The sequence below is a fragment of the Prionailurus bengalensis genome, chromosome C2 (assembly GCF_016509475.1).
Source record: "Prionailurus bengalensis isolate Pbe53 chromosome C2, Fcat_Pben_1.1_paternal_pri, whole genome shotgun sequence".
NCBI lineage: Eukaryota > Metazoa > Chordata > Mammalia > Carnivora > Felidae > Prionailurus > Prionailurus bengalensis.
The window spans coordinates 94,258,974-94,273,691 of NC_057350.1; the positions used below are offsets into that span (position 1 = coordinate 94,258,974).

A 14,718-nucleotide genomic window follows, 5' to 3' on the forward strand; every position below is an offset into this window, starting at 1 on the left:
CTGGGATGCAGGGCTGGTTCAACATTTGCAAATCAATCAATGCAATACATCACATTAATAAAAGAAAAGATAAGAACCATATGATCCTGCCAATCGATGCAGAAAAAGCATTTGACAAAATTCAGCATCCTTTCTTAAAACCCTCGAGAAAGTCGGGATAGAAGGAACATACTTAAACATCATAAAAGCCATTTATGAAAAGCCCACAGCTAACATCATCCTCAACGGGGAAAAACTGAGAGCTTTTTCCCTGAGATCAGGAACATGACAGGGATGCCCACTCTCACCGCTGTTGTTTAACATAGTGTTGGAAGTTCTAGCATCAGCAATCAGACAACAAAAGGAAATCAAAAGCATCAAAATTGGCAAAAATGAAGTTAAGCTTTCTCTTTTTGCAGATGACATGATATTATACATGGAAAATCTGATAGACTCCACCAAAAGTCTGCTAGAACTGATACATGAATTCAGCAAAGTCACAGGATACAAAATCAATGTATAGAAATCAGTTGCATTCTTATTCACTAATAATGAAGCAACAGAAAGACAAATAAAAAAACTGATCCGATTCACAATTGCACCAAGAAGCATGAAATACCTAGGAAGATGGGGTTTCTATCAGTTAAAGAGCCCTGCTGCCTTGAAGTCCCTGTATATCCCCCAGTTTAGGAACATGCGGCTGGTGATTTAGCCTGGCTCTTCCTCGCTGATGGAGCAAGACTATATTATACGGCAGACTGAAATGCTGTGAAGGCCTGACATAAGCAAATAAAAAGAGGCAACACTATGAGCACTTATATTCTGTTATGCTAGCTATCCTTTAAAAAACACGGTAGAGTAGATAATTATGATCACTTCCAATTTTACAGGTAAAGAAACTGAGGCACACGGAGGTTTGCTGACTTGTTAAGAATCACCCAACTAGTAAGTGTCAGAGCCAGGATTGAATGTTGGCCAACTGACCTCATAGTCTGCACTGTAAAACACTGTGCTATCCTCTGGATGAGTAGGGAAGGAGAAGGGGTGAAATAGAGTGGTGGAGTGCCCTCTGTGGGATGGAGGGGGAACCAGAATTGAGGGAACCCTGATTTGTAGCTATTGCTGATTTCTGTGATGTGCATATTACCATCATGGCCAATTTCAAGCTACTGACCCTGATGTCAGTTAATTATTAGTATGGTAAGAGAGACAAGATATTGAAGTTAAGGGGGAGAAGAGAGTGTCAAGGAAGAGCAAATTGTTGTTAACTGCCTACAGAGAGGCCAAGTAGGTAGGTCATTGGTGAACCCAGTAAGGCCTGTTTTTTGCCAGAGATTCAGGGCTTCGAGCCAAGCTGTAATGAATTGCCTTCAAAGAGGTTGATCTATGAAAAACCCCTGTCTTCTTTGGGGTAAAGACAGAATCAATCTCAACAGAAGTCAGCTTCTGTTGAGAGATTTATCTCCGCTTCTTTCCCTGCCTACTCTAAGCTCACCTGCTACGGCCTCCCCCAAGGCCAACCCTTCCATTTCTTTGCCAGATCCTTCCTTCTTCCTCTAGGGTCTCAATTCACTTGTCATTCCCCACCGCCCCTCCCCCCCGCCCCCCCCTCCTTGTTCAACATTCATCTCTCCTTATTCACAGGCTCTTTCCTTACCACCGGCTCAAGTCTCTCACCTAAAACAAAACAAAACAGGTTTTGTTTACTCTCCCTCAGCCTGTTTATTGTCTGACTGCTTCCCTAATCTCAGCTGTGAAAGTACTCCTCTGCCTTCACTATCTCTATTTCTTCACTCCCACTCACTTTGCAACCCATTACAATCTGGCTCCCAGCCCCTTATCTCTGACTAAACAGTACTTACAGGTTCACCAATGATCCCATGACCCCACTGCCAACACCCGTGACTGATTTGGTCTTTCCACAGGCATTTAACAACTTGCTTTTTCTTGAAACTCTCTTCCCCCTTAACTTCTTCAGTCTCTTGTCTCTCTTGCCATGCTAACAATGAATTCTTCCTCTTTTTTTTTTTTTCAGGGGGTGGGGTGGGGTAATCTTTTAATGATTGGTTCTTTCTCTTCTGCCTCCCAGCTGTGTTAACAGATGGTGTTGCCAAGATTTCAGTCTTTATTCTATTCAGCTTTACAATTCCTGCTTTCCCTCAGCAAAACTGACTTCCCTGATGGAATTTACTGGTGGAATTTACTGTATGGCCTAAAGCCTCCCAGGAATGGTGTTCAGACAGCCCTATCCTTTCATCAGAGTTGGGTCGAAATGGAGATCCAGCCCCAGCAAGGGAGAGGGAATATGTTTATCCTTTGTAATCTGGGTGGGACTAGGAAAGAAGACTTTGATGACTTTCCACCCCTGTTGGAGGAAAGTGATACTGAAAGTGTGGGTGGTGGGCAGGACAGGGAAGTGTGGAACGCCTGCCCCACAGCCACATATATCTGCATGCCTTTTCCCACCCTCCTCCCTGTCTCCAGCCAACTGAGCATCTATTAAAACTCACTTCAACTTAGCTGATGCTGTGTGCCCAGGCAGCCTCTTTGGAAAGCCTCTGTCTCTTCTCTTCTAGGCTGGGTCACATACCTTTGTACTAAAGGTACCACATCTCTATTTTTGAAATTTCTGTATCCTCTCATAATCATCTGTTGTGAACATCCCTAGGATGTTCCCATGTTTGCATATTTGTAGGTTGTTTGAGTTATTAATAGTTACTTCTGAGTTCTTTCTCCAGGCGTCAGCCCCTTGGATCTCTGACTATACATTTACTGCCTGCAATTTTGGACCCATCTGCCTAGATATTCTGCTGACTTTAGGGGGAATAATTCTGAAATGGAATTTATCTTTCCATCAACTCTGCCTCAGTGATCTCTTTGGTATAGTTTCCTCCTCTGTATTCTCCAGGGGCAGACCTTCATTTTTCTTTCCGGCAGACAGTTGCCAAATTCTTACAGCTGTTACCTCTGTCTCCAATCTCTTTTCTCACCAATCTATTATCTATACCACAGCTAAAATTCTTCCCAAAGTATAGTCTCATTACAAAAAAACATGTCCGAGGTGCCTGGCTGGCTCAGTCAGGGGAGCATATGACTCCTGATTGAGGAGTTGTGAGTTGGAGCCCCATGTTGGGTGTGGAGATTACTTAAAAATCAAATCTTTAAAAAAAAAAAAAAATTGTCCAAAAATCTTTGCTGTTTCACCATTGACAACTAGGGCCTGTACTTAAGGGAATTAATTTACCTGCTACATCTTTCCAGCTGTACCTTCCGTAGGACCAGGTTACCTCTACATCGGAATTTGCATCTGGTAGTCCTTAGTCCTAATCTGGCCTGCAGGCATGATTTGTTTTGTATGCAAATTAAAAAAAAATTGAATCAATGCTTTAAAATCAGAGGATTTTTCTTAAAAGTTAAAGTCTTAGAGAAAGTTCAGAGAACTATGAAAGTTTTATGGAGAGATGGAAATTTGGGGAAAGGGAGGGAATCAGTGAAGATTTAAATTCTAAACTAAAGTTCTCAGTCCATCTTTTACCGACCTTTGCATTCTTAGAGGATGTAGCAGAGTCTTTAATACAGTAAGTGCCTAATTAATACTTGAAGTATACTTATATGACCTTCGGTAGTTTCTTGCCACAGACCTTATGTTTTCCTGTAGAACAAGAGTTCTGCATTAGTGAATCGCATGTGATCCCTACAGAGGGCTTAAATGTGAGGCATATAATTTGCATGCCAATAAAAAATCTGCATTTAAAAATACACGCAAACTTTAGCATGTTTAAAAAAACATGACCGGGGCACCTGGGTGGTGCAGTCGGTTAAGCGTCCGACTTCAGCCAGGTCACGATCTCGCGGTCCGTGAGTTCGAGCTCCGCGTCGGGCTCTGGGCTGATGGCTCAGAGCCTGGAGCCTGTTTCCGATTCTGTGTCTCCCTCTCTCTCTGCCCCTCGCCTGTTCATGTTCTATCTCTCTCTGTCCCAAAAATAAAAAAAAATTAAAAAAAAAATAAATTAAAAAAAAAATAAAAAAAACATGACCACAAATTTTCATGCAGATATTCCTTGAATTTTTTTTTTTCTCCTGTAGTATGAAATTGAACAGAATCTGCCTAGGAGAATTTAAAAGGTGTTTGCAGGATAAAATGGCCATCACTGGTAAAGTTGGGAGAACCACTGACAGAATTTAAACCTTTGAATATGGGAGATGAGGCAGGTAGTGAGTTACAATAGATGTTTTAAGTATTTAATGTGGTTGGTTCGTGTTGAAATTGAAACCCAGGCTAAGTTACTGATGCATTGGTAGTGTCAGTGTACTATAGCTTTTCCCCAGTTTCCCCTTTCCCCCTTTGACATGAGCATACAAATGAACTTTTTAGAGACAATTATTTTACATCTGTTTACCCCATAATAATTTCAGAACTTGGTCATCAGTGTGGTCCTCGTAACAAATGTACATAATAGGAAAAATGAAAGTCCCAGGTTCCCTAGAGATACTGGACAGTCCTTGGGCTCACGTTTCTTCATGCAATGACCTGCTGAATCAGGGGTATAATAATAACAGTTAACCCATATAAGGCTTAGTATGTGCCAGGTGCTAATCTAGGTGTTTTTGCCTATTTTAAGCTTCACAACAATCTTTTGAAGTAGTTAGTATTATATTTCTGTCTTTAGATGAGAACTCAAGACACAGAGAGGTTTAGTATTGGGATGCCCAAGATCCCACCGCTGGTAAGTGGAGGAACTGGGCTTTTCACTCAGGCACTCTAGGTCTGGAGTCTGTGCTGTTGACCTTGGTGCCTGCTATCCATGCCTCTTAGATTTAGCCTTTTATTTCCATGTTCCCCCTGCCTTCGCTTCCCTTGTTTACCTGACCTTCCCATATGTATCTGAATTAGAGCACTTGCCCAATACTTTCACATCTTGGTTTCCGACCCTTTTCTTTGCTACCCATGCTTCCTCTTCCATTAAGCCACCGTTTAGGCTAGAAGCCTTACTGGATTTCATCCCAGGAAGAACAAACAGAACTAATTCTTTATCTAGATCTCTCTTAGTGCTTGTATTGCTTAGCTAACATCAGCTATTCATTTACAAATCTTGGTCCTCTTCTATTTCCCCAAGCTCCGGAAAGGTTGTCTCTCCACCTTAAGCTTCCCTGCCCTTGGAATATATCTCATGATTTACATGTTGAATGAATTAACAGAGAACAACCCCATTCACAAACATAATAACTAACTTGTATATTGAGAAACGGAGTACAGTTTCTGCTTGGCTTCCTTTGATTCTTTGTTCTTTTATTTGTTTTTTGAGAGAGAGAGAGAGAGAGAGAGAGAGAGCGAGCAAATGAGCTTGGGGCAGAGAGAGAGAATCCCAGGAGGGGCAGAGAGAAAGTGAGAGAGAAGCAGGGCTCACTGAAGCCGGGGCTTGAGGTCACCCGACGTGGGACTGAACTCACAAACCCTGAGATCATGACCTGACCCAAAGTCAGATACGTAACTACTGAGCCACCAGGTACCTGGCTTCCTTTGATTCTTGTTTGTCCTTTGATCTTTGGCCATCATACCTGGGTAGGGAGCCAGTGGCCCACCTATTTTGTTGTGTCTGGTTCCACTGAGGTGTAATGAGTAATGACCCTTCACCCCTTCCATCTCCTCAGGTAGAATTTCTCTCCTAAATCCTAGAATGGTTACGGGGGCAAGTTTTAAGATCTATAGCACTGCCCTAAAGTACTTCAAGAACTTGCCAAGAATTGGTCAATTCTTAACCTGTGGGGCTCTTAACACTTGGCCTGCTTCTTTGTGCTACTGAAATTTTCCAGCTACTTCTAAAGAGGTTTCAGAAAACTGTTAATTTGCAATGTTTTTGGAGATGGATCTGAATCTCACTTCACAAACGCAAGGATGCAAAAAATAAAATTGTATTTACTTATCGTATTTTATTTTAGCACCTCTCTGACCCTTTCTTATTCCTATCTGCTTATCTGTTTTTCTCCATATAAACTACCCCTTCTTGAGTCAACCCTCCTGCCCCTGCGCCACCCTGACAGTATGGTGAACAATGCAGATAGTTGTTGAGAAATTCTGTTCATGCAAGCGATCTGACATGGTAGAGGTATTTTTGGAAAGGCATGGGCAAATTGAGTCAAGATTGCATGCATTCAGAGCATGCAGTGCATGAAGGAAACCCGAGGTGGGTTCTCTATAAAATGAGCCATCTTCTCTAATCTGTCTTAGAGAGACAATTCACCTCTTTTGCAGCTTTCCTATAATTGAAGAAACTCATATATGATTTGTTTAAAGTATTGAATAGTCTTCACTCAACTTAAAAAAAAATAGTCCAGAAAGTAACAGATGCAAGCCTGCCATTGGTTTGTTCATATTTCCTTAGTCCATGCTATCATGCTACTTGTCCTGCAAGAAATGGGATGGATCCTGTGTGTTCTGTATTAATTGATAACGATATTGACAAGAGCTTTTTGTGTGAACTCTAGAATCTTAGTGAATGCAGTGATTCTTGGCTACGTCCTGGCAAAAGTCAGTATACCCTCAGTAAGACTGACATTTTACCACAAAACTCAAATGATGATTATCTTTATCCAATTTGCCAAATTGGATTTGGTTAGAATTAGAATTCTGTGCATGTGAATTTTTTTAATTTAAATTAAAATATTTTTCACGTTTACTTATTTTTGACAGAGAGAGAAAGACAGAGCGTGAGTGAATGGGGGAGGGACAGAGAGAGGGAGACACAGAATCTGAAGCAGGCTCCATGCTCTGAACTGTCAGCACAGAGCCTGATGCGGGGCTCAAACTCAAGAACTGTGAGATCACGACCTGAGCCAAAGTTGGATGCTTAACCAACTGGGCCCCCTGTGCATGTGAATTTATTTCCTATCACACTTTATTTCATAGCAAGAACACTATCAGTTGTGGGGTGCCTGGGTGTCTCAGTCGGTTAAGCATCCAACTCTTGATTTCAGCTAAGGTCATGATCTCAGTTTGTGGGATCATTTGACTCCTGCAAATGACTCCTGCATAGAGCTCTACTCTGACAGCACAGGGCCTGCTTGGGATTCTTTCTCTCTCTGTGTACCTCCTCCACTCGCACATGTGTTCTCTCTCCCTCTTTCTCTCTCTCTCTCTCTCTCTGAAAATAAATAAGCTTTAAAAAAACACTATCAGTTGTTTTAACTTTTTCAGTAAATTGGGCAACTGATACATATAGAAGTTGAATTATTTTATTAATATTTATTTGCTCTGCTGCCTATATTGCCAGCAAACAAATATTAATGAAATTACTGAAATAGCTCTTCGTGGTTAGATTAATGGCCTCTTGTTTTTGTTTTTCATAAACATTGGTTCATGGTGTTATAATGCAGCGTTTTCCAGCTCACTTCATGGCCAGGCATACGTATATAATAATAATACTTTATATAGGACATTGGGGTAAAGGGCTCTCTGGAGCTTAGCTCCTCAGGGGCTGAGGGGATCAGTATTCTAGTACGCGTGTACCCTCTTCAAGGCACACCAGCGTGTTGCATGCCTATTCTGGGAAGCTGTATTATGGTGCATCACAGACTTTATATAGTCCTGATTTCTGCTAGTAACATTGTTTCTTGATCTTATGATGACATGAAATGTTTCACTAATCATCGGCGTTCTGTTTCATATTTTCCAGAAGGGCACTGTTACTCTCTAGCTGTCCTTCTTTCCTAGGTTGGAGAGTCTCGAGGAGATATAGTATCTAAATTCATGCACCAGTGTCAGGAAAGTTTCCTGCCTCTTTTTGACACTTGTTGGACACTAGTTGGACTAGTCACTCACTGCCACATGGCTTCCAGTTATCTGGCTTTGAACCGTGGCCATTAAGTCTTACTGAGAGGTTAGTTTGATAAGTCTACTCAATAGGAAGACCTTGTATAAGAAGTGGAAAGGTTGAGGGGTTCCTGGATGGCTCAGTCAGTTGACTCTCTGACTCTTGATTTTGGCTCAGGTCATGATCCCACAGTCACGGGATTGAGCCCCACACCAGGCTCAGGCTGTGTGGAGCCTGCCTGGGATTCTCTCTCTCTCCTTCTCTCTTTGCCCCTCCCCTGCTCATGCTCTTGGTCTCTCTCAACATAAATAAACATTTTTTTAAAAGTACAAAGAGGGGAATATACTCTGTAGGGTCTTTGCTGGGTGGATGACTTGGGTCTCTTCTCTCTTTGCTCTTTCTCCAACCAAGTAACTTCCTGCAGACACTTAATGCAGAGCTCAATGCCCTCAGGTTCAAAGGACAAGTGATGGCAGACTGTATGTTCTTTGCACATTTCTGAAAAGCTCCTGGTAACATCTGAGGCGTTCTGCTTCTCAGTGCTGGAGCCAGAGTTAACTGGCTGTTTGCCTCTCCCACACGCATTTCTTTCTTCTACTCTCAAAACAACCGACACACTTAAGTATATCAGCTACAAATTTAAAGATACCTATAGTAAATATGAAACTTCTCTCTCTTTTATTTGCATTTAGATAAAGTATTCTTCCTCGATTCCTAGTGTGTTATTGGATCTGTGATTGCTGATGGAGAGGAGGAGGAAAAGGACTAAATCCTAAAATGCACAAGTCTTAGTTTTCAGTCCTAGAACTACCACTTATCCAGCCAAATGGTCATGTTTAATTTCTAAGCCGTCTTGGTAAAATGGGACTGATGATACCTGCCCAATTTCCCTCTCAGAGCTAATCCAAAAAATCAGATCTCATGTATGAAAATACTTTGCAGGCTCTAAAAAGCAAAAAGTAAATATAATTTGTTATCATATTAAAAGTGGGCAGTGGGTCCTCAAGAGTACTGTCAGCTGCTTGTAGGAATTCAAACACCAAGAGTGGGTGAGTGTGGCTCTGGTGGTGGTGGAGTTGACTCATACCCTCCCTCTGTGTTCCCTCCCTCTCCCTGCAGAGCAACCTGATCCACTACCTGGGCCTGAGCCATCATCTGCTCGCACTGAATTTTATCATCGTTTCTTTTGGCAAGAAAAGCGCCTGGTCGTCTCCTCAGGTGAAGGTGACCGATACTGACTTTGACGGTGTGGAGGTCAGAGTGTTTGAGGGCTCCCCAAAGCCAGAAGAGCCTTTGAAACGCAGCATTGTTTACATCCATGGAGGAGGCTGGGCTTTAGCCAGTGCAAGTATGTCCTGGTCACCTTCAGGTTGTTTGGGATTGTGGTTGGCCCTGGGAGGGATGTGTGATTGAGTTTGACTTCCTTATTGGGTAAGGGCCATTTGACTTGGTTCCCCTGGACAGTCTCAGCTACCTCTATTATCCCAGCAGGATTGTTAATAGTGTCCCCTTTTCGCACTCAAAAGGGTCCTGGTTTTTGATGATTGATTCTATGATTACCCTACATACATAAAGGTTTTGCCCACCTGTTTACTGCTTGTTAATTCAGGCCCACTGTTTTGAAAATATTTCCTGTGACCGAAATCATAGGCTAACTCCTGTGAAGGGCTGACAATAGCTTTCTCTACCAATACAAGTTGAAGTTTCGCTGGGCCGGAATATGAGGAAATTATCTGCAGCTCTTTTGCCAACTTGTGTTTGAAGACATTTTTCTATGAAATAGGACAAGTGTTTCTGAATACCTACATTAACTCATCCACGTTCCATCTGCTTATGAAACCAAAGATGAAGCTATAAAGGGTGTACCACCATTAAAAGGAAACAATGCTGCAAAATTCAAGAATATTCTTGTTGGTGTCGGATAACTTTCATGAGCAGAACACATTCAAAATGGCAGGCAGCCAAGTGGAGCAGCCTGGCGGAAAGAATACCAAGGAGGAAGTAAGGGCCTTATCTCTGCCTGTCATTGTGGAGCTACTACCACATCGTTAGCTCAAAGCTTTTGGCATCCCCTAGGTTTAAGGCAATGACAACTTGTTCCAGTTTGTGTTTTTATATAACATTTGTTGAATGTGGCAAAGCCCAAAGAAGTATAACTTTTTCTTGTAATCCCATTTCATATTCATTATTTATTCTTTGATTTCATGGATTTGCTCAAGTTTTCAACAGATGTTTACTGAGTAAGTAGGTTTGCCCAGGACTGAGGGGTTCTCTGGGGGTACAGGACTTCCAGTAGAAAAACTCAAATAGTTAGGTACAATCTTACACTTTTGGTTACCCTAATGTGTGCTAGGGGATGAGAACACAAAAGGGAGTAACAGAAATGATTGCAATCTATATAGTATTGGACACTTGCCCAGTGAGACATTCCATGGAGACCAGGAAGTATAAGTGCTGGAAATGGCATGGATTATGAGTTCACATGGCCTTTTCCCCATAATTTTGACTGATCACTCCTGCCAGAGGAAGAGCTCGGGCTGTGGGCTCTCTGCAGGTGGTTATGTAGTTACTAAACTTCTGGTTCTAAGACTGCCTTGAAAAATGTATAATTAAAGTAATATTTGGCTCTCTGTAAGCAAATTCATCTCTTAGTTTATTGAAATAAGACCTAAGGGATTCAACTTTTATGTATTAAAATTGTTTGTCACTGCACACCTTTGGATCCTGTTTCTAAGAATGCTAAGACTTCCTAAAATTCTATTTTTTATTTGTTGGTTTAAACAAAATATCCTGTTCTTCAAATTGGAAGAATTCAATTGAATTGCAGCAAATAAAGATATTAAAACAGAAAAATTATGTAGTTCTAAGGAGGTAACTGTTCATCTGCAGTGTTTTTTGAAAACACGTATATTTGAAGAGCTACAAAATCAGAATTTGGTGCATTTCTCATAGCCTATTATGAAATCAATGGCTACTTAGTTAAAAACGCATTCAAAGGTAACCTAATATGGATGTCCTGTTATTTTATACTAATTGCATTTTATCAGAAACCAGATTTAATGTTTGCATTTTTATATGTAACCCTATTAATGATACATATTTTGATATTTGCTTTTTATGGTTTTTATTATTAATAACTTAAGTGCAAGTCTAAGAGCAATCCACGATTAGCAGAATTTAAGAATGGACCGTGTTAAGTAACTTGTTTAATAATGATTGTTCCTTTGTCTCTTTTAGAAATCAGGTATTATGATGAACTGTGCACAGCAATGGCTGAAGAATTGAATGCTGTCATTGTCTCCATTGAGTAAGTAATTAATACTAGTCATAAAAAAATAATTTTTAAGAAGGGATCTTAGATAACCATCTAGTTACTGTACTTTGTAATCAGTAAAATAAAGTGAAAAATACAGATCCAGAAAGATGAAGGGATTTGCCCAAGGTCACACAAAATGATTTTCTGATATAACATAGAATTTCTTGAACTAGTTTTATAACACCTTGAATTATCTTTTTATTTTAGTTTTGAAAACTTCTGGAAAAGTTCTGAAAAGAATTAATGGAAACTGAGGAAAATATATGATCAGTTATCTGCAGGAAATAATTTTGTTTACTACCTTTTAAAATTTAAAACCAGGGGTGCCTGGGTGGCTCAGTCAGTTAAGCATCCGGCTTCAGCTCAGGTCATGATCTTGCGGTTCGTGGGTTCAAGCCCCACCTCAGGCTCTGTGCTGACAGCTCAGAGCCTGGAGCCTGCCTCGGATTCTGTGTCTCCCTCTTTCTCTGTCCCTCCCTTGCTCGTGCTCTGTCTCTCTCTCTCAAAAATGAATAAACGTTAAAAAAATTTTTTTAAATAAAATTTAAAAACCAATTAAGAGTTGGAAAAGTCATTCTGCTGGAGTTCCGTTCTGTATCTCAGACCTTGTAAATGTAATGTGTTCAGCAAATCTCAGTCAATGCCGTTATTGTCATTATTATTAATAGTACTAATAACAGTATGACTAATAATTATAGCAATTGTGGTGATTGCAATAATACAGAAATCCTGGTACCTGTCCTGTGGCAGGCATGTGCCGGAGCTATTGCATACATTGTCTCTCCTCCTTCAGACCTTTGTTCACATATCATCCTTTCAGCAAGGCTTTTCTTGATACTATTTAAAATTGCAGCCCACTTTTCCTGTTTTATTTTCCTCCAGAACTGTCATCAACCTCTGACAGACCATAATAAATATTTAATACATAATAAATACTTATGTGTGTAGTGTGCTAGGTTGAAATAGACTAAGTAAGTTCCATGAAGAGAGGGATTTTAGGGATTTTTGCCTGTTCATTGTTTGTTTTAATTTTTTTTAATGTTTATTTTTGAGAGAGAGAGAGACAGCCAGACTATGAGTGGGGGAGGGGCAGAGAGAGAAAGGGAAACAGAGAATCCAAAGCAGACTCCAGGCTCTGAGTTGTCAGCACAGACCCCCATGAGGGTCTCAAACTCACAGACTGCAAGATCATAACCTGAGCTGAAGTGTGACGCTTAACTGACTGAGCCATCCAGGAGCCCCTGTTTTGTTCATTGTTAATCATTAGTCCCTGGAGACATCCCTGGCAGATAGTGAGTATTCAATAAATATTTACAGAAGGAATGAATAAGGAGTCTTTCTTAATTCTCCTATAAATCATCCAAGATAAGTATTTTGTTATTTTTCTCATAGATGAGGAAATTGAGAGCCCAGAAGTTAAGTAACCTTCATAAGGTTACATAGCTAGCAAGTTACATAAATAGAGTGAGGCATTAAACCCAGGTGTTGAGGCCCCTATACATTTTTAATCCAATATCAAGCCAGTATTGAAGAAAGCTGATAATGCTGAGCGACAAGATTATAACATTAACCACTTTCCACGCCCAGAGCTCATCCAGCTCTCTTCTTCCCTCTGCCTCTCTCCACCATAGCTCATCCCCTCTGTGCCCTTGCTCCAGATCTGAGACCTAAGAGAATCTGTTCTTCTGCAGGGTCTGGGAAGGGCTGGTGTCCCAAGTCACTTGGGCAACTGTGATCCTGGAACAGAAGACTTAGTCACACGGAGCAGTGTTATTGCTCCTCCTTAGCAGATTTGCCCTCCGAGACAGCTCTGGACAGCTCCCAGCCTTCCCTGGCCTCTCCACACACCACCCAGGTCACTCAAGGGCCCTCAGTGCAGTTTTATAATGTAGGAACCTTCAAGTAAAGGATTGCATCATCTAGCCTGGGCAGCTGGCCAGAGAAAAGCAGGAGCTGTTTAAATAGCTGAGCCCCATTATAGAGCTAGACCCTACAGCTCAGAACTGAGGAACCAGCCTCATGGACTTTTCAGTGGTTTCCTGTGCAGCTCCAGCTCCTCAAATCCTCAAAAGGCTGACAAAAGGAGGGAAACTGGGCTTACTTAACTTGGCACCGTGAGGATTCTCCACACAGGCCTTACCATCCAGGGCTTCAATATAAGCAATTGGCAACGTGCCTAAATTCTTCCTACATGCCCTTCTCTACCCGTCACCATCTGTCTCAAGTAAAACAGGTGTTCTTTTAATTCCAGGCTTATCATAAAACATAGATAGGATGTTTTTAAGATTTCTTTTAAATCTAGAAGGACTGCTCTCATCTTACCTTTCCATTGTGCCTCATCTATGCAGTGTACTATCCACAAGTTTATTACTGGGAGGCGTCACAGCAGTAGGCAAGTACTGTTACTCAAGACTGCATGACCTCAGGCAGATCATTTAATGAAATGTGCAAACTGGAGTTAAGAATCCTTCCTGTATATCTAGAATGTGAGCTACTGGGAAGAGAAATCATGTCTTCTTTCCTTTGGTTCCCATCACCTAGTACAAGACTTAGAACATGTAGGCTAAGTAAAACACATGTTGAGTTAGGTCAGTGACTCCAGAGAATTGTCATGAGTATCAGTTTGGACAGTGGAGGTAAGAGGGCTTCAGATACTCTAATGCACTAGACAAGTCTGGAGGATCAGTGCTCTAGCCATGGAATGGAAAGACCCAACTTACAAATTTATTTATCACCTGTGTGTTTGGAACTCATAGCACTCCTTTGCAGAAATCAAGAGCTAAGGTGGTTAGAATCTAGGCCAGCCAGCCCACAAAAAGTCACATAACCTATGCTCTAGTTGAAGGATAGCCAATACCACGTGGTCCGTGATCATGCTGTTTCTCTTGGAAAGTATATTCAGCTATCTAACTTGGGAACATATTTCTTCTCACTGCTCACTTCTTTCCTCTTTCTTCCATTCCACAAATGTTTATTGAATTTCTGTTATGTGCCAGTTACTGTTACACTCTGCTGACATAACAGTGTAAAGCAATCATAATCCTGCCTCCTGGGGGTTACAATCTAGATGAAAAAACAAAACACAAACAAGTAAGGTTAAATTATGATAAGTGATATGAAGTAGAAGGCATCAAATAGGTAATATCTTACCTAGTTTAAAGGGTTTATTATTAATAGTGTTAATAAGAATGTGAATAATAACTATAGCAATTGTGGTGAAAGTAATAATAATGCAAAAATCCTGGTACCTCACCAAATAGGTAAGATCTTACCTAGTTTGAAGGGTCAGAGAATTCATGTCTTAAAGAAAGTGATGTTTGCATTGAGCTCCTAAGAATGAGCAGAATCTAGTTAGACAAAGTGAGCTGGTCATGAGAGTCCAGAGTGGTGTAATGAGAGAGCTTGGGAGGAAGGGGAGAAAGCAGAGAGCGCGAAGGGAACAAAACACAAGAGAAGACAGATGGGGAGATTTCTGGCCATGAATAAGGAAAATAAGAAAGAGGAGTGGATGATTTGAGAGTCTTAGGAGGATGATGGACCCCTGGTTCTCCTGGAATTCTGCCTTCTAGTGGGGAGGCCATCTGGAGACCACTGCTCCTTATCCTTGAGGGC

At 41.1% G+C, this 14,718-nt stretch overlaps 1 protein-coding gene across 1 annotated transcript in view; it reads left to right on the plus strand.

The window, feature by feature from the left end:
- Positions 1 to 14,718, plus strand: part of NCEH1 (neutral cholesterol ester hydrolase 1) — a 60,390-nt gene that overhangs the window by 31,971 nt on the left and 13,701 nt on the right. Inside the window, exons 2-3 of the mRNA XM_043594891.1 lie at positions 8,910 to 9,138; positions 11,028 to 11,097. Coding sequence (XP_043450826.1) covers positions 8,910 to 9,138; positions 11,028 to 11,097 — 299 coding nt within the window. The remainder of the gene's footprint in view (positions 1 to 8,909; positions 9,139 to 11,027; positions 11,098 to 14,718) is intronic.